The 23,024-nt window shown below is 41.2% G+C and overlaps 1 protein-coding gene across 2 annotated transcripts in view; it reads right to left on the bottom strand.

The window, feature by feature from the left end:
• PRKCA (protein kinase C alpha) overlaps nucleotides 1-23,024 on the bottom strand; it is a 153,209-nt gene that overhangs the window by 34,184 nt on the left and 96,001 nt on the right. For both annotated transcript variants that reach the window (XM_054221442.1, XM_054221443.1), the window contains exons 4-8: nucleotides 21,397-21,508; nucleotides 20,543-20,671; nucleotides 9,164-9,320; nucleotides 8,934-9,068; nucleotides 8,091-8,187 (exon numbers count right to left, since the gene is read on the bottom strand). In XM_054221442.1, the coding sequence (XP_054077417.1) occupies nucleotides 8,091-8,187; nucleotides 8,934-9,068; nucleotides 9,164-9,320; nucleotides 20,543-20,671; nucleotides 21,397-21,508 (630 nt within the window). The remainder of the gene's footprint in view (nucleotides 1-8,090; nucleotides 8,188-8,933; nucleotides 9,069-9,163; nucleotides 9,321-20,542; nucleotides 20,672-21,396; nucleotides 21,509-23,024) is intronic.

Raw genomic sequence — 23,024 nt, 5'->3', positions numbered from 1 at the left:
ACGTACGTTCTTCACCTTAAATCACAAGACGTAGACTCAGAAAAGCCTGACTGAAATCACAAGCTGATAGGAACGGAGACCAGACATGTATGTCATCTGGCGAACACGTTTCAAGTTCTCTAGTTTCAGATATGGTAAGTGGATGGGAAACCTCCAGATAACTGCATATGGGAATTCCCCATGCCAAACTACAGTATAGAACAGATGGAGACATCTAACAGCATCTCTATAACGCTGCAAACTATTCTCTAATGATTAAATATGCACAATTTAAAAATAGGAATGAGTGCCACGTCCAAAAAAAATCGGCTCTTCTTTTTATATCTCTATATGCATAATGAGCGTGGATTGATGTGCCAGTGATATTTTGGCTGGTCATGATTTCAGTGCAGCTCAGTGTCAGTTTCCTGAAAAGCAAATTTAATCTTTTCTTTTACAATTTGAAGTGTCAGCAACATTATTTCTCTTTTTCATGTCACCTTTGCTGAACTGCCTGACGTTACAGTTATTACTTCAAAACGGGAATGCATACACGTTAGGCACAGGTATGGTAGGGGCTGTATCTTTTATTTATTTTAAAAAAAAAGGAAAGAGTAAAGTTAACTGCAGCGTAACAGCTCTGGGGCAAAACCATCACCATCCTTGAAAGACTTAAAAGAAACATCTCCAGTCCTCTTCAATATATTCATCAATGACCTGGACGAGGGGACAGAGTGCATCCTCAGCAAGTTCGCCAATGACACAATGCTGGGGGGGGTGGCTGACACCCCAGAAGGCTGTGTCGCCATCCAGAGAGACTTGGACAGGCTGGAGAGTTGGGCAGAGAGAAACCTTATGGAATTCAATAAGGGCAAGGGCAGGGTGCTGCACCTGGGGAGCAATAACGCCCCACACCAGGACAGGTTGGGGCTGACCTGCTGGAGAGCAGCTCTGTGGAGAGAGACCTGGGAGTCCTGGGGGACAACGGGATGACCATGAGCCAGCAATGGGCCCTTGTGGCCAAGAAGGCCAGTAGCATCCTGGGGGGCATCAAGAAGAGTGTGGCCAGCAGGTGGAGGGAGGGCATCCTCCGCCTCTACACTGCCCTGGGGAGGCCGCACCTGGAGTGCTGGGTCCAGTTCTGGGCTCCCCAATTCAAGAAGGACAGGGAACTGCTGGAGAGGGGACAGCAAAGGGCTACAAAGATGCTGAGGGGACTGGAACATCTCTCTTATGAAGAAAGGCTGAGGGATTTGGGTCTCTTCAGTCTGGAAAAAAGACAGCTGAGGGGGGATCTTATCAACGCTTATGAACACTGAAAGGGGGGGTGTCAGGAGGATGGGGCCAGGCTCTTTTCACTGGTGCCCAGGGACAGGACAAGAGGTAATGGGCACAAACTTGACCATGGGAAGTTCCACCTAAACATGAGGAGGAACTTCTTTGCTGTGAGGGTGGCAGAGCCCTGGCACAGGCTGCCCAGAGTGGTGGTGGAGTCTCCGTCTCTGGAGACATTCCAAACCCGCCTGGACGCGTCCCTGTGCCACCTGCTCTGGGTGACCCTGCTCTGGCAGGGGGCTGGACTGGGTGATCTCCAGAGGTCCCTGCCAACGCTGTGATTCTATGATCTCCTTCACAGCCCTTACAGGACTTTACAGAGAGACCAGAAGAACTTAACTCACAAATTAACAAATTAACAAGCTCCTCTACAGTTTTTTTAAAATGAAACTATCCTATTTCATTAGAAAACTCATTGGGTTCTTAAGCTACTGCAACGGCCCCTGGAGTCTCTGCTAAGGCCCTGGCTACGCAACTGCAGCCCACTCACCCAGCCTCCTGCTCGGAATGAGAACTGCTCTAGGGTGTTTGGGCCATTGATTAAAGGACAGAAAGAAAATGCCCTTTTGACCTAAAAATGTTTCGAGTATCAGAAAAACTCCAAGTTCATGCGGTAAGTACTGTCCTTCTTTCCAATAAGGCAGCCAGAAACTGCTTTAAAAAATATAAAACTAAAGGGAGCGTCAAAGATGGAAGAAACGCAGCGCTTGCAGTGAAACAAAGTGAAACGATGTGCTGATGTTCAGAAAGGGAATGATAAATAAATGAAAGAGGTTCCTTTAGCATTAAGACTACAACATTGAAACACATCAGAAAGCTTTAATTGTGCCTTGAAATCTGCAGACTTTTTCAAATACCGTTTAACACCAGCTGTACTGCCACAAGGAGAGGCTCGATGGTGTAAATAATCGTTAGCCCTGTATGCAACAGAGATATATACAGACTGAGATGGGTTACTTCTTCATGAATGCATGTCTGCAGGAGGATTAACACAGGTTGGGTCAAACTAAACGCTGTCCTGCATACTGGAGGAGTTTAGCACATCAGAAGCAGAAATATCTACAGCTCCTGCGTCACTGGAGAGGTTCTAGGTATTTATAACCAAGCCTGGTGGCCAAGCACCACATTGCCCCTGTTCTTATCTTTAAAATGCTAAGGCATTTTAAAAGACCTTTTCTTTAGGATCATAATAACGGTTATGTTTAGAAGCACTGAGATGTCACCAAAATGTCACCGCTGACTGTACACTTCCAAGTTCCAGATACAATATTTACCCTGTTCTGAACTCTGTTTCCTCTCTCCCTACGTTTTGATCTGCTCAGTCTGCAAAAGGAAACTGCAGGTCTCGCTTCTGCACAGCCTTCGTCAGCGATTCCACTGGCACGAACCAGCTGAAAACGTAACTTGTGTGACGCTAAACCGAGAAGAGCCGAAATAACAGCGCGGGGTGCCCAGTCCCTGGGAAACACCACAAAGCTGGGCCACCTCGCTTCTTGGCAGCAGAAAGAGCCCATCAGGCAAGCAGACTATAATAAATAAGAGCTGCTCCCGGGTGGTTTGGCTGGTATCTGGGTCAATCCCAGAAAGGGGAGACTGGAAATAAAGCATACAACCAGTACGGCCACTTTCCCTGGGAACGCTGCCTGGCTGTCCCGCTACACGTGGGTTTATGGACCTGGACCACAATGTCGACCAGTCGATGAAAATGGTACCTGCCTTTCCTAACGCTGACTGGTGATTATTTTGCAGAAAAAGTACTTATTTGAATAATTTAATTTTATTGTGAAGTGATTTTATTGTTATTCACTTAATTAAGTGCAATGGTACAAAACTATCAGCCATGAAAAGCCACTCGCACCTGATGTCTGGGCTGAAATCTCTAACACAACCACAGTTCGATGCCAGTGGCCACAGTGGTAGATGTCCCCAAGGAAGCACCTCCCAAGGTCCACCAGAATGGCCCTGCGTGGATCCCCACGGCGGGGCCAGGGGTCTGAGCTCTCTCCCAGAAATGAAGGGAATGATGTGGTTCTCCTGAGAGACAGCTCACTCGGAGAGCTACACTAAAGGAAATAATTAGAACAAAAGAAGATGTCTCACATCTTAAGAGCATGGTCTTCCTTAAGACCAGGCAGACCGTTACGTATCTTCCCCACAGATGCCTTCAAATGAAGATTATAAAAGCCGTAACCTATTCCCTCGTAACATCTTGCTTGGATCACTTCAATTACTAAAGCTACCTGTAGTAACTGATTGCTCCCATCACTTAATATACCTTGTACTTGGGAAATGTATCCACATGTAAGGATTATAGCTACTCTGTTCTTTTTTAATTAAAAAAAATCATTGCTATGGACCGTAACAGCTGCTTTATTTTTAATAACATTTTCCATGATGGTGATGTGGAAAGAAGGGGACAGACAGAATAATTAACCAGCCTACTTTTAAACCAGTATTATTCTATTATTATTATAAGGTCATAGTTAAGTATCAAGAAGTGCTTTACTAAGCAGCAAATTGCAGGAAACAGGGCTTGACAGAACTGAAATAACTTCCTACAATAGAATTTTTAGAATTTGCACATTTCTTTTCCCCAGATAAAAAAACCATAACAATGCCCTAAACGGCAAAACCATACTGCTCAGATCATACCCAGGTATTAAAAATGCAATAAGGCTGCATTTTCTCAATATTCGGCTTTTTTCTTTGACTAGCAAAATACCGTAACAGGAAAATAAGTATATAACAAATAGTAGATATTGCAGTTAAAAGACTTGCTGGTTTGGGTCTGTGGAGCCCCTTGGGACTGTGGGGAGTTCCCATGGCAACCTCAGCACGGACAATTACGGAGCAGCTACAATTATTCTGAAGACGCCTGTTGAGGACGGAGTTTCGTTTTGAGATGGCCACAAATAATGGCATTCCGGAGAGAAAATTCACAACCAAAGGTTAAAACCCCATGAAAAACAGTGACAGATTTTATCCTGCCTCCACTTCCTACAGGAGTATATTTTTATCTCTAAATATTAATAATGATGTATCATCTGTAAATCACTGAAGACAGATTTGTTCATACTGCTAAATGAGCAAATAATTGATTGGTAAGTTTTAGTGATAGGTGAGATCCAGAAAATATGTAGATTGATTAAAATCTGTTGTGTGGAGAATACTGCACTGCACTTATGCATAATATACCTTAATTTCCATATGCTGCACAACTTCTATAGCTAATACACAGACGGGATATAAAAAGAAAACTCCTCGTAGTAAAATCTATAGACACTTAGTGAGGTCACTGCCTGATTCCATTAATGAAACCAGCGTCCTCCTCAACTCTTTCTTTTCCAACGGGGTCCCACTGGTTGGAGAGGATCTAAAACTACTGGGCACAAGCCAGCTGTTCATTTTCCAACTGCTTCAGATCTGGCAGAATGAGCCATGACGAAACTTTTTCTCGTCACAAACAGCTTTTGCTGTTCAATTACAATTGTAAGCGAGGAGAATGTTTGAATCTAGTATTTCTTTACTCATTTATAATCTTGTATAGCTATTTTATGGTAGATTTACATTGAATAAATGACTTAAAGAATCTGTGCCAAAGGTCCGGTAAGTAAAGCAGCACCCCAATGAGATTTGTGTGACTAATAACCACATTTAAATAAAAGTCTGTGTTGTTAAAGCGGAGCTTTAGGATGTGATAGGATGCGTAAACACTTTGAAATCAATGAGAGCTTGAGGCCAAATCTTAAAGACACCTCTCGAACTATAGATGCAGGCAGATATTTTAAAAATTCTCATTAAAGGGTAGGTAGCTCCTAAGTGCTCTTGGAGATTCTACTGCGCACAGTTCTAAACTTCAGTCAAAATGGCAAAGCCAGTTTTAAGAATGTCTTAGGCTTTTTTTTTTGAGACCAGAAACAGATTTTGGAAATTTCATATCTATCAGTTCTCTGATCTTTTATAACCTGAAAATATTCTTATTCTTTCTTAGTATGAAGCAATGACATTCTCATCCTAAAGCTTGTCTGTTCTTGCGTAGCTTAGGTTTGTACATAGCTCTTCGCTCTGAAGACCATCATTATTCATTTTAAGTATTTGGTATTAGTAATGCAATACTTTTGTAGAAAATGCTGTAATTTTGTACTCAAAATGAAATCAGTGCAGCTTGGATATCAATCACACTGTCATATATCGAAAAGCAGACCAAGCACCACAAATGTAGACTTGATTAGCAGCACTCTGAAGTGACTCTTCTCTATAAACTGATAAAGGAGAAGACAGCCCAGTGTGACCTCTCGGTCTATCTATATTCTTAATCTTCCTGACAAACACACTCCCCCAATAAAATGTCAGTCAGGATCTGCAATCTTCTTCCCGTAAGGTTTCAAAGCTGATTTCAGAACAGTGGAAATATTTATTTAGATGATGTCATTAAATCACAAATAGCAGCATATCTCTCGGTGCTATCTGCTTGTTCCTTAGTGTGGGGTACCTAAAATAAAATGACTGTGCAAGCCAAGATATAAATGATAAGAAAAATAACGTAAAAGATGATCGGAGTCAGCACCACTGATGTACCATACCAGAATAGCTAATAAGTGAAATACCGCCATTCAGACATCTGTGCTGTTAATTTTTATATATCACAGTAATTCCCCTTGGAACCAAGTAAGAACATTACTTGGAGGGTGCTGCTTCCCTCTGCTCCTTCTCGCAGCAGTAAACCATGAGAGAGAGGAAGAGGCTGACCCTAAATCCTTTTCCCTTGTAATACTGCATTCTACTAGCCTTGGTCTAGTTACAAGTACACGTTCTGTTCGGCTACCAGTATTCCCACATATCGTCAGCAAGTTTTAAAGCTGTCCATTATGCAACTCTGTAAACGATATTCCTGGAGACACTGTGTTCACTGAGAACCTGTTCCCTTTCCTTGATTAATTCAGACCACTAAAATAGCACCAACCAGGCTACCTCCAGAACAGGGAAAGCCTCAAACACCCAGTGCTGGGCCTGAACTAATTAGACTGAGAGACAGACTAATTATTTCTGAGGCAGAGCCGACCCTATGCGAAGCTGCTGTTTCTGGGACCCAGTCCAGTAGCTTTACAGGATGCAACCTCTCAGGATTTCTCCACCCCTTCACTGCAGGACACAGATAAACCCCAACTCTTCATTCTGCAACCAATGGATTTACAGGAGGCTTAAGAAAAATCCCTGAGAGACTGTAAATTCAATATGCAAACAAACTGCATATAATAACTGACATTTTAAAATGGGTAATTTTAGTGACTTGTCTTTGTGCTGTCCCTGTCCTGAGAAAAACCGGATTTCCCTACCTGTATCCATATCCACATACACATACCCACCCAATGCCAGACCCTGTGTATCGCACAGAGACACGTAAGGGGTGAAAAGAATTACTTTTGACACTACTCTTTCTAGGGAGACCGAACGTAAGTATGATCTTGAGTAGAAAATGACCTAGTGCAGCGAAATAAAAATCACACTGGTCAGATCACAACTGTAAAGAAAGGAAAATGAAATGGAGATTCAAATATTTCTCAAATGCATAACGAAAAATCATAGTTCATGCTGCAGACAAAAGTATGGTAGCTGATTCCAAATGTGTTCAGAAGAAATTGATGCACCTTTTCTTTTTCTTTCTTGAAAGTTGAACATATGCCGTTTTTCCTCACTTTCTTGGGTTAACCCATCTTTTATAATAACAATGTAGAATTCTGCCTGATGGTGAACATAAAAAATTGCCATTTCAGGTTGAAAGGAACAGGCATTAAGTGTTTGTTTATGCACGACGGGTACATTAATTACTTTCTGGATAAACAGCTAGACTAAAGTTGTAAATATTCGACCAGAAAAAAGAAAACAATATCGTAGATTGGAATATTTCAAATTCAATATTGCATACGCAGCTGGAAGGAGTAGTCGAGTCGGATGAGCCGAATCCAGTACAGCCACTAGCAAAACACCTCCCTCCCCAAACCCTGCCTTTCCTGTTGCTGGGTTTAATGACCAGAAAGTGTTTTGCTGGAATGTCAGCTGCAGTTGTCGGAAGAGGCAGAATTGCTGGCTAAGACTCCGCATTAAGAAACAACTCCTTCGCATGGCACGGCGAGACCATGGCACGACTACACCATGGCACGACTACACCATGGCACGACCGGCAACCACTCCAGTGTGCACCACAGGAGGCAGGAAGGCTCGGCAGAAAGTATCGCATTTCTTCAGTGTCTCTCTTCTGTACATAACCAGCAATACCTCCTATCCTCAAAAACCTCCATACCCACGTTAAAGATATCAGAATTTCAGATTACGACCTTCTACAAAGATTTTGAGGCTCCAAATAATCAGTAAGTAACATTGTAAATATTTTCTTAAAAAAAACCCCACGTTTAGTGTGAAACTAAGTATTAAAATACTGTTTTTTCTGAGAACTTCATTTGCCAAATATTATAGATACTAGTGATAACGGCTGGCAGATTTTGCAGCAACTATTATATTACATGTACTTGACACAAAATATTTCAAAATACCAACTCACAAGCGTCACAGCAGAGAAGCTGAACCGTCAGAAAAATGATACCACAATTCAATTAAATCACTTGGTCCATTCTTCAAGAAACCTAAAGCTACATACTGCTGTCACAGGCAACAGAAATAGTAGCACTCTAATATATAATTTTTTAACAGGCAATTGTTGTGACAAAGTGAAAAATGTATGCCACGTATAGTTGCATCCATTTGTGTTTAATCCTCACCTCAAACTTCTGTCGGAGCTCTGCATTTCCATCTTCATCAGCATCTGGAATTGGAACATTATAATATTCACCTTCTTCTTGGTTCAGCAGCTTGTACCTGTGGAGCATTGGAGAAAAAATGGTGACTTTACCGTTACATTCCTGTTAAGATTTAACATCTGATTTTAGTTGGTTGTGGATGGTTTGTATCGATGTCTCAGGTACGTAAAGAACTGCTTTCAAAGATACAAAGCACACTCAGAAACAGAATATATTTAACTTAAAATTAGACCTTTAATCCCAAACTATGTGCCAAGGCAGTTTAATGGACAAGGAACTTCTTCACACCCATCCCGTGAAATGATGGGAGATACCAACCCTGAAGAACCTTCGTCTCCAGTGCTTCTATAGCCCTGAACAATTATCTCTGACGATGTGCTTTTTGAGAAGCTTTATGCTTTGAGAAGATGTGAGGAGTTCTACCTGGAGCTTGGTAGGCACCAAGATGGCATTTTATAAAATCAGTTCCCACGTGCTTTGAATTTGCAGAGCTATATATAACATGATACGCTTAGTAATGAATATATCATATTGGAGATAAAAATAAAATTCCTGTCACAAGACTATGTACACAGAATTGAGTTTGCAGCAGCTCCTGGCTCCAGCAGAAGTTTCATGAACACCACAAAAGAAAAGCACACCTTTTATTATCCTTCTTTTTCCTAGGCTTAGTTGCATTTTCAGTGAATTTATAGCACGAGATACAGTGAAAAGCTCCAAAAAAGGCAAATTATATTGAAGAAAAATACTAGTTTTAAATTTTTTTGTGATATATTCTCTCCTTCTCTCTTTTCAGGAACTTACCATCCGCTGGCTGGCATTTTCATAAGCTCTGACACCCCAAATGAAAGAGATCCCATGAAATCATTTCTGGTTGTTCGATCCCAGTCCCAGACCTCTACGGATAACCGTCGATCTTTGTCTGTAGGTTTTAATTTACTAAAAAGGAGAGAAATAGAGGAGTTCTCGATGTAACAGTGAATTAAATGCTTCAATACACACAAAGATACTACATTAAAAGGTGTTAAACTTACAATGTGAACGACTCATTCCAGTCTGGGTTCAAAGTAGAACGGATGGTTTTTGTTTTCTGTTTACTTTCATTCTTAGGATCTGGGATCAGCTTCAGTTTAACGTAAGGATCTGAAAGTCCATTTGGATCCATGGGAATTAGGTTTTTTGCTTCTCGCACTGCCAATATAAAACATAGCTGATTTGTATGGGATTACAAATCACCACTAAGAAAGCAGTTAACATGTGAAACCAGAGTTACTGAAACGTGTTGAAAAATAAAACAAGAAAGACATGGAGCCCACTTGTCAGACTTGGCACGGAAGGAACGAGCTGCTGTACAGTAAGGCTGCACTTAGCAATATTTGTAAGAAGAGTAGAGAAAATGACAGGAGAGAAGAGCAATTCACAAACGACACACAGCTTCCAGGCAGCTCCTTTCCTGCACTGGAATGATTAACCGTCCAAATCCATCACTATAAATTGTTAAGCGGGTAGCGATTCTTTCTGCTTTCGTTTACTCACCGGCCTTAGGTTATACCACTACAGGACTATCAGCCAAACACTACAAGGGCGAGAGCCAGATCACAATAGATTTCAGAAGATCGGTTATTTGACATTATTGGAAGATATCTAACACTAAACCCCCTTCATGGTTCATTAGTTGTCAGATGGAACCGCTGAAAGCATGATGTCATGACAGCAACCAAGTAAAAGCGCAGAGAAGACAAGCTTAACTTCAGCTTCACAAAAATGTTAATGTAGATTCTATTTTTACAATGTCAAAAGCAGACATAAAGTGAGTTAATATATCTCATGTTGCTACCGATCCCAAAGAGAGAGAGGCAAGAACGGTCAGCAATCTGCGTTCCCCGCAAGGCCACATCCCTGTGTGGGACAGGGCAGGCAGGCAAGGGCAGCTTACGATGGCATTTATCCAGGGTTTGGCAGCTTTTGGGTTTCAGTCTGGCTGGAACGGAGCTGCGGGGTTGGTTAAGCAGTCCAGAAGTCACTGCAGGGGAGTGGAGCAAAGACAGCACTTCCCTCCCTCTTGCAGAGGACCAGCACGACGCCCGCGTAACGCTTACAGACGTGGGTTTTTAGCAGCACTCAGCTACCACCTTCTGCTGAACCTCGGCAGAAGAGTTGAATTGTCCTCATGCTGTGAAACCCCATCCTACCCAAACTGGTGGTGCTGCCAGGAGCTGCGGTGATCCAGTTGGGATGGGGAATTGAGAGCTCACAACTGGCCATCTCGAAACCTACTGGGAACAGCAATCCTCGGGGCTTGTTTTGGACAGAAAACAGCTTTTGTTCAAGAATTCCTTTGTGAGATTCGTAGTTTAAGATGAAATTTTTTTCCTGGAAGGAGAATTGCCAGAAGCTTTGAGGGTGATGGGGCTCCTAGGGTATGAAGGAAGGCCACCGTTGCGGGGGGAGTCGCTAGAGGTATTATCCCGGACTGACGCTGCCCTCAGCTACTGCTTTCACGGCGTCAGCAGCAGAAGGGCTTTTTTAATTTATCTACCTAATTGAAGAAATCTGAGAGGAAATTCAGGAAAGACCAACCTTTAAGTCACTGAGTATTTCTTGATGGAAAACATTTCCTACAAAAATCTGAACTTTAGAGTTTTAAAAAAAAAAAAGTTGTCAAGATCTTCAGCAAGAGATAGTCACTGTTTGCTCAAGGCACCCTGCTCCTCTTCCCCCAGATTTAAATGACATTTTCATATTACAAACAAAAATTATAGACCTTCTGAGGAGTTCAACCTGTTATTTCCCAGCATGGAGGCTGAAAGGCATCCAAGCAACGCAGATATTTTATAATGTGTTGTTTCCTCTCATTATTTATAGAATAAGAGGACAGTTTTCGTGCAACAGTCTAATGACGTGTAAACCAGCTGAAGTACATCTTTTCAAAACGTCCTTTGTTCTGCCTTTATAAATCAAGGCAGGGCTGTGGTGGACGGACAACTGTGCGCTTGTAAGACAGAAGGAGGTGGCCAAGGAACGTAAAGCACAGGACAGACATCGATGTGCTCTACGTAAGGCCAGTGAAATGGAAGACTGAGGTGTTGGCAACACCCCCATGACAATACACCATGGAAGGTGATTCACAAAGCCAGGGAACGGCTCTGTTCCATTCCCGGCACACCAGGTGGATTCACAAGTCGGCGTAACTGGCTCGAAGCTGACATTTTCCTTTTACATGATGGAGAGAGTGTTTTAGTGTTCATAATAATGGTGTTCTTCCTAATGAAATAACTAAGTAGTGCTTCAGTGCGAATCTACTAAGCCGTTTGATTCAAGCTGTAAAGGGAAAATTTTTTTTTTTGGAAAAAACAGCCATGGAAAACACATAATTTCAAACAGTTTGACCGGCTCTGTTTATTTAATGAGAGAGCATTAGGTGCGGTAGAACAAGTAGGAAGAGAGAAATACCAGATGTAACTGGTACCTTATATCCAAAATAGCTGTAGAAAGGGGGCAGAGCACAGGAATGCAAGCTACTTATTGGGAACACACTAGTTTACTTGTCAAGATAATTCTCATGCAGAACACATACTCGGATGTAAATTAATTATTGAAATTAGATCGTGGCTTGAAAGGAATCGCATTAACTTGAACCGACAGTTGATACTGATTAAGTTATGTTTCTTAAATTCATGTTTTTAAAATGAGAGACAGAAAATGCTTACGGGCTGAAATTTTAAAATAAAATGTATTCACTAATTATTTTACTCAAATAAGCGTACCATAAAAAATACACCATGTTTTAAAAGAACAGAACAGAAACAAGACTCTTCCTTGCCGAGCGTTTCATCTGCAGTTCCCCACCATCCCCGTACCAAGCTGACAGGGCTCTGCCACTCCGAGGTGACGGCTTTCGGTGCTGAGAAACTGTCCCCACCCCCCTTTACTCCGAGTTCACCCTCCGAGGGTCTCCGCACCCAGCGGTCAGCTGGAAAACCATTTCTGTCTGCAACTCGCGACCACTCCATCCCTCTATTAAAACTTAGCACACCGAAAGTGATCTTCAAATACTTCTGAGCAATAACGTCAAGATTAAAGGGCTTATTTTAGTTAAATATTTACAATCCCAAAGGGACTGAGAACCACAAAGTGAACGAAGGATGCAATGCAAATTGCTTGCTCTCTCATCCTGTGTTTGGTTTTATTTTGTTTTGGGGTTTTTTTTGGTCTTCAGCGCAGGACTTGTGTCTGCACTGCCAGGTTTGGCACATGAACTATTACTTCAAAATCCACTTTTTGATTTTTATTTCTATGCTGTAGTTTGGCGCAAGTGAAGAGCAGAACTCTCTACACGCTCCACAGCTTCCCAGAGATATGTACTAGTAAGTTTTTCATTAAAATTCCTTGAACAAAATTGCTTTATTTTAACATGGCGTCTTCAGACTGGTCCTTTATGTTTAAATTTGACCTGGAAACGCTCAGTGTGAGACCGAGCAGAGCTGTGAGGAACTGGCTGGGTGGATGCAGAGCAATTCTCCGCGGCTCTGCCACGCAGGTTCCCTGGAGAGAGCCATCGCTGATTAGCCTTGATAGGTGCTGCCCAGCCTGGGACACAACACCCGCAGCAGGAGGACCGGGCAGCACGCCTAGGACCACTGCTTTCTTTTGCAGCAAACACAGGAAAAGAAAAATATATGAAAAAAAGAGACGCTTGAAGATGAATTGGGAAGGAAAGATGCAACATACACTAAATACAGGCTGCCAAAGAAGTCATTATCTCACTGCTTGGTTTAAGATATCTGGCCCATTTGTACTTTTGTCTGCATAATTAGTACCCTTAGACATCTTTTTTCAACTGACTTTGCACTTCTTTTCCTGAGGAAACAGCATGATGATGCTCGTGCTAAATAGTGCTTATACAGAATTAGCATCTAAGTGGTCCACCTCTTTAAGGGCACCCTATTTTTAACAGGATAGGTCAGGTTTCTGTAAGAGGATCGACAAGAAGAGGAGATTTCCCCTCCCCACCAAAGGCACCATCTCTTGTGTACGGCTGAAACAGAAAAAGTTAAATGAAAAATAAGTCCAATCAACTTACTGTGGCTGAATTCTGCCAGAGCTGTAATGATAGCGCGCAATCTCATACTGCTTCATAATTATTAGTTAATCAAACTAAACACTGATAGAGATGTTACTCTAATTTATAGATGGTTGCAGCTCAGCATCACTTGGAGTAACTTGGATGGAAACCTAAAATACTACTTGCCAGTTTTCTGTCGTAACTATTAAGCATGATAATGACCCCTGTACTGAACAAAGTAGCCGGTACAAGTTCATTTCCTAACATTTTGTCCAGATTACAATCTTAACGGGGACTGAGACCGCACACAGATGAAAAGACAGTGAAAAGATGCATATATTGAAGTTTCAAACAAATACAAGCTCGCCCAGGTTCTCCTTCTGAAAAACAGAATCAGTTATCAACTTTCCATAGGGAAAAAAGTACCATTTTCCTCCTCATTGTTAATGAAGAAGAGATCAGAAATGGTTAGTCAGCAGAAAATGTCAGCTATTTGATGGCTGTCCTATGGATGTTCTATTATGTGCTACTTATAATCCAGCAGTATCTATCCAGAAGCCATGCCTAAAACCAGGACGCCCACTTTTCCAAGAATAGTATAAAGACACAAGAAAATACAGAGCTGGTTCTTAGGTATTCATACTTTAAATAAATATCTAAATAAGACAGAGTGGGTTGGCAGAGAACAACTGACACTTTACGTAAAGAGAAGAAATTCAGGCAGAATTTTGCGGAATTCAGAGAGCTGATGACAAAACTGGAACTTTTTCCATGAGACTGTATAGGTCAGAAGTGGTAAGCCATATGTAGTTACGGATTTATAACTTCTTGTGACACCAGCAAATATATTTAGTCACGGGAATGAGTAAATAAATGTTTCTGTCCCTATAACACAGCTGAATTATTATCAGCCTGAGTTTACTCAGTTCCTTTTCCAGTGAGTCACAACTACCTTCTTCCTGAATTCCCAAATGTTGATAATAAAAGTTTACTAATCACGGCCACCATTTCTTGCCAATCTTTCACTCCCTACGGGCAACTCAGGAATCACTCCAGTGCATGCGAATAGCTGCTTTTAGAAGAGGCTTCAAGTCTCCAACGGTCTCCTCTGGCAAAGTGAAAGAAAAGGGAGACCTTTGGCAGCTCCAATATATCGTAAAGTTTCTGTCTTCCCACGATAAAGGATTAGTAAATTATTCCATAATCTCATTACCTCCGAAAGAAGATTCTGGTACAGATTCCAGTGATCTGCCCGGTTTACGGATGACTCAGGAGCGTGACAGAGGATCTTATATTCCCAGCCAAGGAACTTTCTCCCCGGTACCTTACTGCGCTCTCCTTAATCACAGTTTAAAAGATTTTCCTACTACTGAAAATAGCCTTTCTGCCAAGTTGGGTACTTGTACTCTCTATATGCGAAATCTAAAGCTGCTCAGCTTTCATTAAAGATTTACTGTAGGATTTTATTAAAAGTCTCACTGAATGCTTGCTTTCTGGAGCTGGCTGTGACTCGCATGCGCAACTGGCTCTGAAACAAATCCTGCTTTTCAGACACTTTTCCAGTTTCTATACAGTTTCCAGACACTAAAAGGGCTTTCTGATATGAGACTTTTCTCTATTGCACAACTACACCCCTGCCCAACTAAAATTTCTTTTAATATTCCCCCTGAGACCAGTTTCCGTCTTGTTACACCCCTTCTCCTGACTCCTGAAAGATGGCAACGGAACGAATGTCCACTCCTGGAACGCCCGCACTTCACAGGTGATTTACACACAAGAAACAGAGGATTCATTTCCTTCCCAGAACAAGATGAAAAATGAACCACTGTTGCACAACACTTTATTCCTCTGTATTTATTAACACAGTCTCTCCTACTGACAAAAAATGTACCGTCGTCTCTAATGCTACTTCCTGAGTACTGGTGCCTGCAATAGGTTCTCTGGTTTCAATTGCGACTGGAAATCTTGTAGGAGCAACTGTATTTTACTTGTAGAATAAGATTACCGTTATAAAAATTATCATCATAAAAAATATGTGCTGCTGGGTAGGACAGATACTTAATAAAGCCTAAGTCTTAACACAAGATGTATCAAATCGTTTAAAAGGGGATTCAGACTATTAAATTTCTAATTCTTATCTGTTTATATTCTTACATATCTATATATATTTATAGATATCTTTTTAGTTAAATTTGTTATATGCATGCAGATGGCCATTTATGAGAAACTAATGTTTCTTCTGAACACTGTACACTGCCGATTTCTTCATGATGAAGTTAATTCAAGGAATGAAACATCCAGTTGCTACTGGGTTTGGCGTTTGCTAAAGGCACAGCTCCTCCTGCAAAGAACGCTGCGACCCTGCAGGTTCTGGGAACGCCAGAGAAGAGGGAAGATATTAGCGAGATGAAACGTGCGATGCACATTCTTGGAGACATTAAGAATGCCTCCCACCGGCAAGTAATTATTTGGGATCGCTTTATAAGTATTTGGTACTAAAAGCTGGTCAAATAGGCAGAATATTCATACATGTTCCCTTTTAAATTAATAGCAAAATATCGTGAAATTAATGCTAACAAAGACAGATGCTAATACTGCCCCAGACGATCATAAATAAAATTATTAGAGTGTCTGTGTGGTGGGGTCTTTTAAGGAAACAGTTTTTATGAGAATCTAGAAGTGTGCCCAAATTCTGCACTTTGTCTCTCAAGCTTGTTTGGGCAGAGGCTCTGAACCCAGCTGTCCGCAGCAAGCCGTGAGACGAGACATTAATATGCAGTGCCATCGGGTGGCTCAGCATTCAAACATTCATAAATAATTTGAAAAACATACGGTGGGGCGCACAGAACTCCTGGGGAGCTTATTGTTGGAGAGCCGGCTATGTGCTCCCAACCTCGGCAGAGATCACTGCCAGGTCTCCTCCTCTGTTAAATAACAGAAGCATCACTGAAGAATAAAACCAGATTTTCTGTATTCTTTCAGCTAATGAAAATACACTCAAGCCCCCGGAAAACTCTAGGCCGTGTATATATATATATATATTTTAATAACATTTAAGTAACAGTAGGGTGCATTAGCTGACAGCGAGTCGGTAACACCCTGCCTCTGAACTGGGGCCCGTGTCGGGAGGGCAGTTCGTTATTGTCAGCTGCTGTCAAATCCAGCTCCCAGCAACTGATAGGTCACGGTGTAGGATCCCAGTAATGTGGCAGCTTTTTATATGTCAGTGCACCAGATGGGGTTATTCTCTCACAAAGGTTATTGTTTACTCACTATAAAAATAATTCAAAAATAAAATAAATCAAAATTGTGATTCAACCACCTACAAACCCACTCGGAAGAGCCTCAAATTATAAGATGGGTCAACAAGTAAATGTGAGAGCAACAAAACTTTTAACGTACATCAGGAGGAAGAAAATTCAGTGCAAAAAGCACAGTTTAAGCATAGCAAAAACTGCTTTAGTATGCATAAAAGCAGAATTTCCAAATCAGCCCAGCCTATGAAAGGGTCATGAATTCAGTGACTGCAGAAAACAAGCAGTTCAAGACAAAGAAAACCCCAAGTTGATTTACTGCAAGTGCAATAAATTATTAATATCCAATGTAAGTCTCAAGCTAGTAGCTGTAAAATAAAGCATTGGTATTTAAGAATCGCAACACAAATGAGCACTGAACGTGGCATATTGAGTAGCACTGGGAAGATGGCAAGGTTTTGGTGAAGTATATCTATACAAAATTCCTACTTATTTGCAAAAAAGTGTCGCAGAGTCTCTAACATTCCCACAGAAAAGACTGTATGTCTGCCTTTACGCACCCAGATTGAAGATCTGACCTAGAAAACCAGAATTAAGTATGTTTACATATAGGACTGCATCATTCCCACCATTAGTTCAATACAAAACCTGCCAAAGTACTTCGATATTTTAGATAAATCTGGCTGAACCACTGGCCAACTCCAGCTGGCAGCCCTCTGCCTTGCCTCTTTCCTTGTATTCACTGGGAAAAAAAACCAGGCCTATTTACAATATTTTATCAGGAAAACACTCAGTAAGCGAGCATGTACTGTGTGGCCTTTTCTGGAAATAAAAGCCACCACAAAACCCTTGAAGCAATTCTGCAGAAGTAAAGACAAACTGCAAAATACTAAACAGTGTCCCCCAAACGACCGTATCTTGCGATCGTCATTAAGTGCTGCGTCCTCCACGGGCCGTCCCGGCTGGGCCCGGGCTGGCCGAGCTGCCCACCGAAGGTCTCTGCAAGATGCCAACCGGAGCGCACATCTCCATTTAGCAGCATAAATGGCTCGTGTGCAATCAAGGCTGGCTACGAAAGAATCAGCAGGAACTAATTAACAACCAGAACAGGATGCAAAGCCGAGATATTAAGGAATTCAGCTGAAGGAGCTCAACACCTACAGAGTAATTCCTCTCAAAAAGATTCAAGCAAAGGCTCAAACCAAACAACTGATCACTGATTATTTTCCTGCTGTTCCTAAACCTCCTGGACATTTAATTCACCTCCTTTTCCAAAGCTAAGGGCAGTGGTATGGTGCTTGGCAGCTCTGGCAACAGTACATTCAATACAGATTTTAGAAGCAACGCCATACTGGGAGAAAAGGAGTTGGAAATTTTTGCATAGCAATATGTCCGTCAGCTAACTGTCAATTCCTAATTTCAGTTAAACATGCACAAAAGTTATCTGAAACTTCACCCAGTCTGGGCTTAGCCTGTATAGTATTTTTTTATTTAAAAAAAAAAAGCAAAAAAAAAAGCAAGTTTACTTTCAAGGCAACTGTCATTTTTATCTAAAGAAATTTTCCGAAAGCTTGGAAATGCTGACAAGCCTCAGCTAAACCAACTTAACAGCACCATAATTGTTATACATACAACAAGGTTATAGTAAATATTTTTCTTGTTGTCCAGAAACCTACTTAATTGTGGGATGGAAATGTTTTATTTATAAACACAAAAGTACATTTGCCAAGTATACTCACACCAAAAAGAGTTTATGAAGAAAACCTACAAAGTATTTGTACCAATTTTACCATATGCATATTTCAGACAGGACCTTTTCAAATAAAATTGTGAACTAAAAGAAAACCTATTTGTGTAATTGTTTTATGGTGCCTTGGTACCACAAAGAATTGCGACAAGTGTTTTTGTCCCTAGAAGGATTATAAACCTGCTGAATCATCAGAAAATGTGTCCCTGTTACTTGTCAAATTATGTGCACTATGTCAGAAAGTTTAAGGCACATTTAAGAACCTTGCTGCAAAGTGGCCCAGAATAACGCAAATACTAAATTTTGTCACTTGGATGATTTTCAAATCAGTCCTCTCTCATGGTACAATTGCTTTGAGAACCTGCATCACCGCCTTCGAAATGCCTCACTACTTAGTGAAACCACCTTTCTGGTAATGATGGTACCTTGGACAAATTTTCTCCTCCTACGTCGACAGGAAGCTATTTGAAAAGTTAATCTCCAACTAAGTATCACTTGGGATCCGTTCTGATCGCTTCTAACTAAATTTTATCGTACTTCTCCTTTTCAATGCATTTTACAGGATTTGACGGGAGAATATGGAGGTAGTCAGGCTTAGAGAGAACAAAGCTGTGAATGACCACAGCGACAGGAGGGAAGTTTGCTGGCTCTATAAGCTGTGAAAATTCAGTGGGATGTTCTGATCTCCTCTGTGTTGGCTGCAAGGGGTACGGTCTCTGCTGAGACTCACTCCCCCAGACGTGCAGAGGTCGAAGGAACACCCTGTCGACGTACACCAGGCTCTGGCCTTTCCCCTGAGCAACGCTGAAGCGATACTCAACACTCAACGTCCTCGGGGGGGCAACGACTACAGCAAGAAACAAAGGCAGAAGCTGAGATGCTCTGAGAAACCTCCAACTGTGTCCTGCTGTAACTTTGCCCTCGAATTTAATTCCATTTTGCAACACCAAACAGGCAACGATAACAGCCTCATACCCTGTTCATGTCCCATAGTGCGGACGCTGAATTCAGTCTCTTGCAAGTTACCATCATTATCGAGATACCAAGTTCAAGGATGTATCAGTACATCAAAGGTGATGACTTAAGATTTGCTACCTCTAAGTTTTCTTCACTGAAGTGGTGGTGTCACCTGTGACGACACACCAACCAACCCACCCTCCTGAGGTAAAAGCTTTTGAGAATTTGTGTTTTATGAGTGTCTTCTACTCCCTTTCTTATGTTATATCTTACTTATTTTGGCTCTAGTTACTACAGCACATATTTGAAATTTCCTTAAAGTTCTGAGCCATAGAAAATTGGCACTTTCTTTTAGAATCTAATTTATTCTTTCCCTTATTTTACTTTTGTCCATCCTAATTCCTGCCCCGTGCTCTCCCTTTGAGCACGTACACTGCGATCTGATTGGCAAAGAACACTTTTTGCATATTTGTATCCAACAGAAAGGAATAATCAACAATAAAGTTCACTACCAACTTTGCACTTCAGATAGCAGACAGACTAATTATCAGTTGACCCCGGCTGAAATAGAAAGCACACCCAGAACACCCGTAACATGCCGTAAATACAAATTCTTGTGCAGATCCTGAGCAATAAACTCCACTCTGATACAGCACAAGGAAGTTCTGTTGGAGTTACCCAACCTATTACATGGCTATTTAGGGGGACAAAACAGTCCTTCAACTTGTAAAATAAGTTTTCCAGAATTTTTTCTGCAACTTCAGACTTGGAATGGGTCGGTGGGGTGGGTGGGTGCACGCACTACCAAAGCTTACTCATAAATTCTGGGAGAAACACTTCCAAAGAAATGAACTGCCACCCTCTCTTTCCTTCCTCTCTCTCCCTCCTCCTCATCTTGGTAACCTTAACCTTATAAAATGTGATTAATTTTTTTTTTTTTATAACTCACTGGGAGTAATATTTGGGATGGAATCCAAGTTGCCTTTGTTTATTAAATAGTTTGAAATGCAGGAAACAACTCCTCAGCTGATGGAAGTTTGGAGTATTTCTTCTGTTCTGAAGATGATGGCTGACTTCCTCTACAGCCAGCTATCCTACTGGGCTGCTTTCTACACCAAAAATTGACATTACAGCGATTTTCTAATTAATGTTGCTAAGTTTTTAAAGCTCCTACTACAGCTTTCACTTTTCTATTTATTTTTACGAACACCAGTTCATCATTTCTTGATTCAAGGACATGTTGAATGAAATCCTCACAGTTCTGAAGGGAAATACTCCGTCGCTGGCTTTAAAACACAAAAGATTTTGACCAAGGTACATAAACCCACAGTGTATATTATACACTTGTATTACCTGTATTACCTGCAAAATTCCAAGGTGAGTTGTTTACCTGTTACTTCCAGTTTGTCACCAGTGACTTCAGCTTTCAGATAAATCCTTCCTCTTTTCTCTGTGTGATCCATGCCGCACAGGCTTGGGACGTTTATTACGCATTGCTTATGAACATTCATGTCACAGGCTGTGGATATAAAAACGGTTCGGGCAGCAGTGAGAAGCTAACAATATGATTACGCTGCAAACTCTGAGCAAAGTGGAAGTTAAGACTACAATGCTTAACGGCTGGCAGACTTTCAGATTACAGCTGCATGTTCTTCACTGAACAACACGGCTAGTTCCCATCCTACAATACATTTTGTAGACGGTAAATTAAACAGAGAATAAAATAATCTACTTCAGAAACCTAAAGATATGATAAATGAAGTGCAAGGGGAAAAAAGTGAAAATGGAATAAAGACTTGCTGGGAATGTGACGAAGAAAACAGAGCATTTGTGCCAGCGTTAGCAATGAACGGAGTTAGGCTTAAATTGGTTATTAGATTTTCTAGCAGGAGACTTCCAAGAAAAATGAAATGCAAGGAAAATATTGGACCTTGGCTACCAACCAAACCGAAACTTCAGCTTTCAACAGTGTATTCACCTGACCAGTCCCAAACCAGCCTTCCTCAAAACTGGCAAAGGCTCTTCCGCCACATCGAACTCAATACACCGTGTTCTCAGCAACAGAGGTGATCTTCATTAGTATGTTACTGTAGTACTGAAATATCCACTTGCAATGTAACAGCACTATAAACAGCTGCCATTTGAAATGGTATTTTCCACAGAAAAGAAGTAAGAAGCTGCTAACCAGTGTTTCCACTTACTTTCTAAAATACCCTTTTGGTAACATGTCCAAACTTCACTTACTGTCACATTTCATCCCTTGGTGCAGAAGCCCATAAAGCAGCGACCCACAATGGTCACAAAAGGTCGGGCTCCCATACGTGTGGATCTTAAATTTGTGCTTGCTTCTGGGATCCTGAAGGAAAAAACAGAAAGAGATTCTCAAGTCATAAAAAAATACGACTGACACACCTTTAATGTATTACTTCAAATACCAAAAACTTTCCTGCTCTCCAACTCGTGCTACAGAGAAATAAATTGCAGCATGGAGCTTATTCGCAGCCTGTAAAGCGGTGCCTACACCAGTGCAGGTCCATTGCTCTTGGTTCCTAATTTCCCTTTGTTTTGGTGTTGTAAGAAAGACTATGTCAGCTCGGAGAACGCGCAGGCTCGTTCCCGTGATTCATCTACATGAAAACTTCCTTTTACTGACTGTACATATACGTAAAGTATAAACGATGGCATCCAGCCTGTGGCTAAAGCCTCATACCGTGTCTGCTTGTTTAGCGCGTGCCACCATCACCGTTCTGAAATGGTGACACAAAATACAGCAGGAGAGGAGGGAAGTAACTGCCAAAGGGCTGAGCTGAAATACAGTCAAATGCCTCTACAATCAGGAGCTTAAAGACTGGGATCGTCTTCAAATGCGGCAAATTTATAATTTATATTATTGTAAATGAAAGTGAACAAAGTCTAACTTGGCATGTAGTAAATATTTTACGGACACTGCTATTCCCATCTGATTTTTGAACAGAGAAAGGACATATATGGTGAGGACATTTTGAGGCCATCACCAGCTTGGAAACGGTTTCTAATTTAGGACCAGTGAAATGGAATACATCCAAATCACTTAAATGTATGACACATCCAAATACATTTGCTGTTTCTCTAGGGGTAGAGGTCCCCTTTGGAAAACCAAGAACACTCATATAAACGGAAGAAATCCCATCTTCAGCACGCTCACCCCTGTCGGGCTCACTCCACATACCCACAGCCACAGCACTTCACCTGCACCAGCCTGCTCCCAGCACTCGGAGACGGGAATTGCCAAAATAACGCGTGTGAGTCCCAGACTTCTGTGCACATCACCTCTATTTTGTGTCATTTATGGCCACTTCCAGCCCCAACTGTACTTTAGTCAAAACTATCGCTGCACAATCTTGATCAGAAGTTGGGAAGAGCAGTGATTCTGCTTCAGTAAAAAACATACGTTGGGGTTTGAAATCCATTCTTGCTAACATTCTTTACAGAAGGACCATGGAAATTATGAAACGCCAGGCCTTTCATGCATTAAAACATCCTTAACAAAAACACGACTGCAAAATGAGGCATCAAAATGTTTTTCTTCTGTTTATATTTTATATTAATATACCTTTATATTAGAAAAGAATTATTAAATGGTCTTAAACAATAAACTAACCTTTCAACTTGCCATTAAAAGCTTTCCAAAAAATCAAACACAAAGCACAGCATTTATACAAAATGGAAAACCTGCTAACTCTCTCTTCAAAAACAAAAGGTTCCTCTAGTTTAAGTGCTTTCTCAAGAAATTAAAGAAATTTTGGAACTTTTAACAGTAATTACCATAAAAATATGACTCTGAGGAAGCAAAATCTTGCCTTCAAAATTTAATATTTTGCTGTACTATACTT

Source organism: Rissa tridactyla, chromosome 15 (genome assembly GCF_028500815.1).
Source record: "Rissa tridactyla isolate bRisTri1 chromosome 15, bRisTri1.patW.cur.20221130, whole genome shotgun sequence".
NCBI classification, from domain to species: Eukaryota; Metazoa; Chordata; class Aves; order Charadriiformes; family Laridae; genus Rissa; species Rissa tridactyla.
The sequence above is the reverse complement of the archived record's forward strand: the minus strand, read 5'-3'. Positions and strand labels throughout refer to the sequence as shown.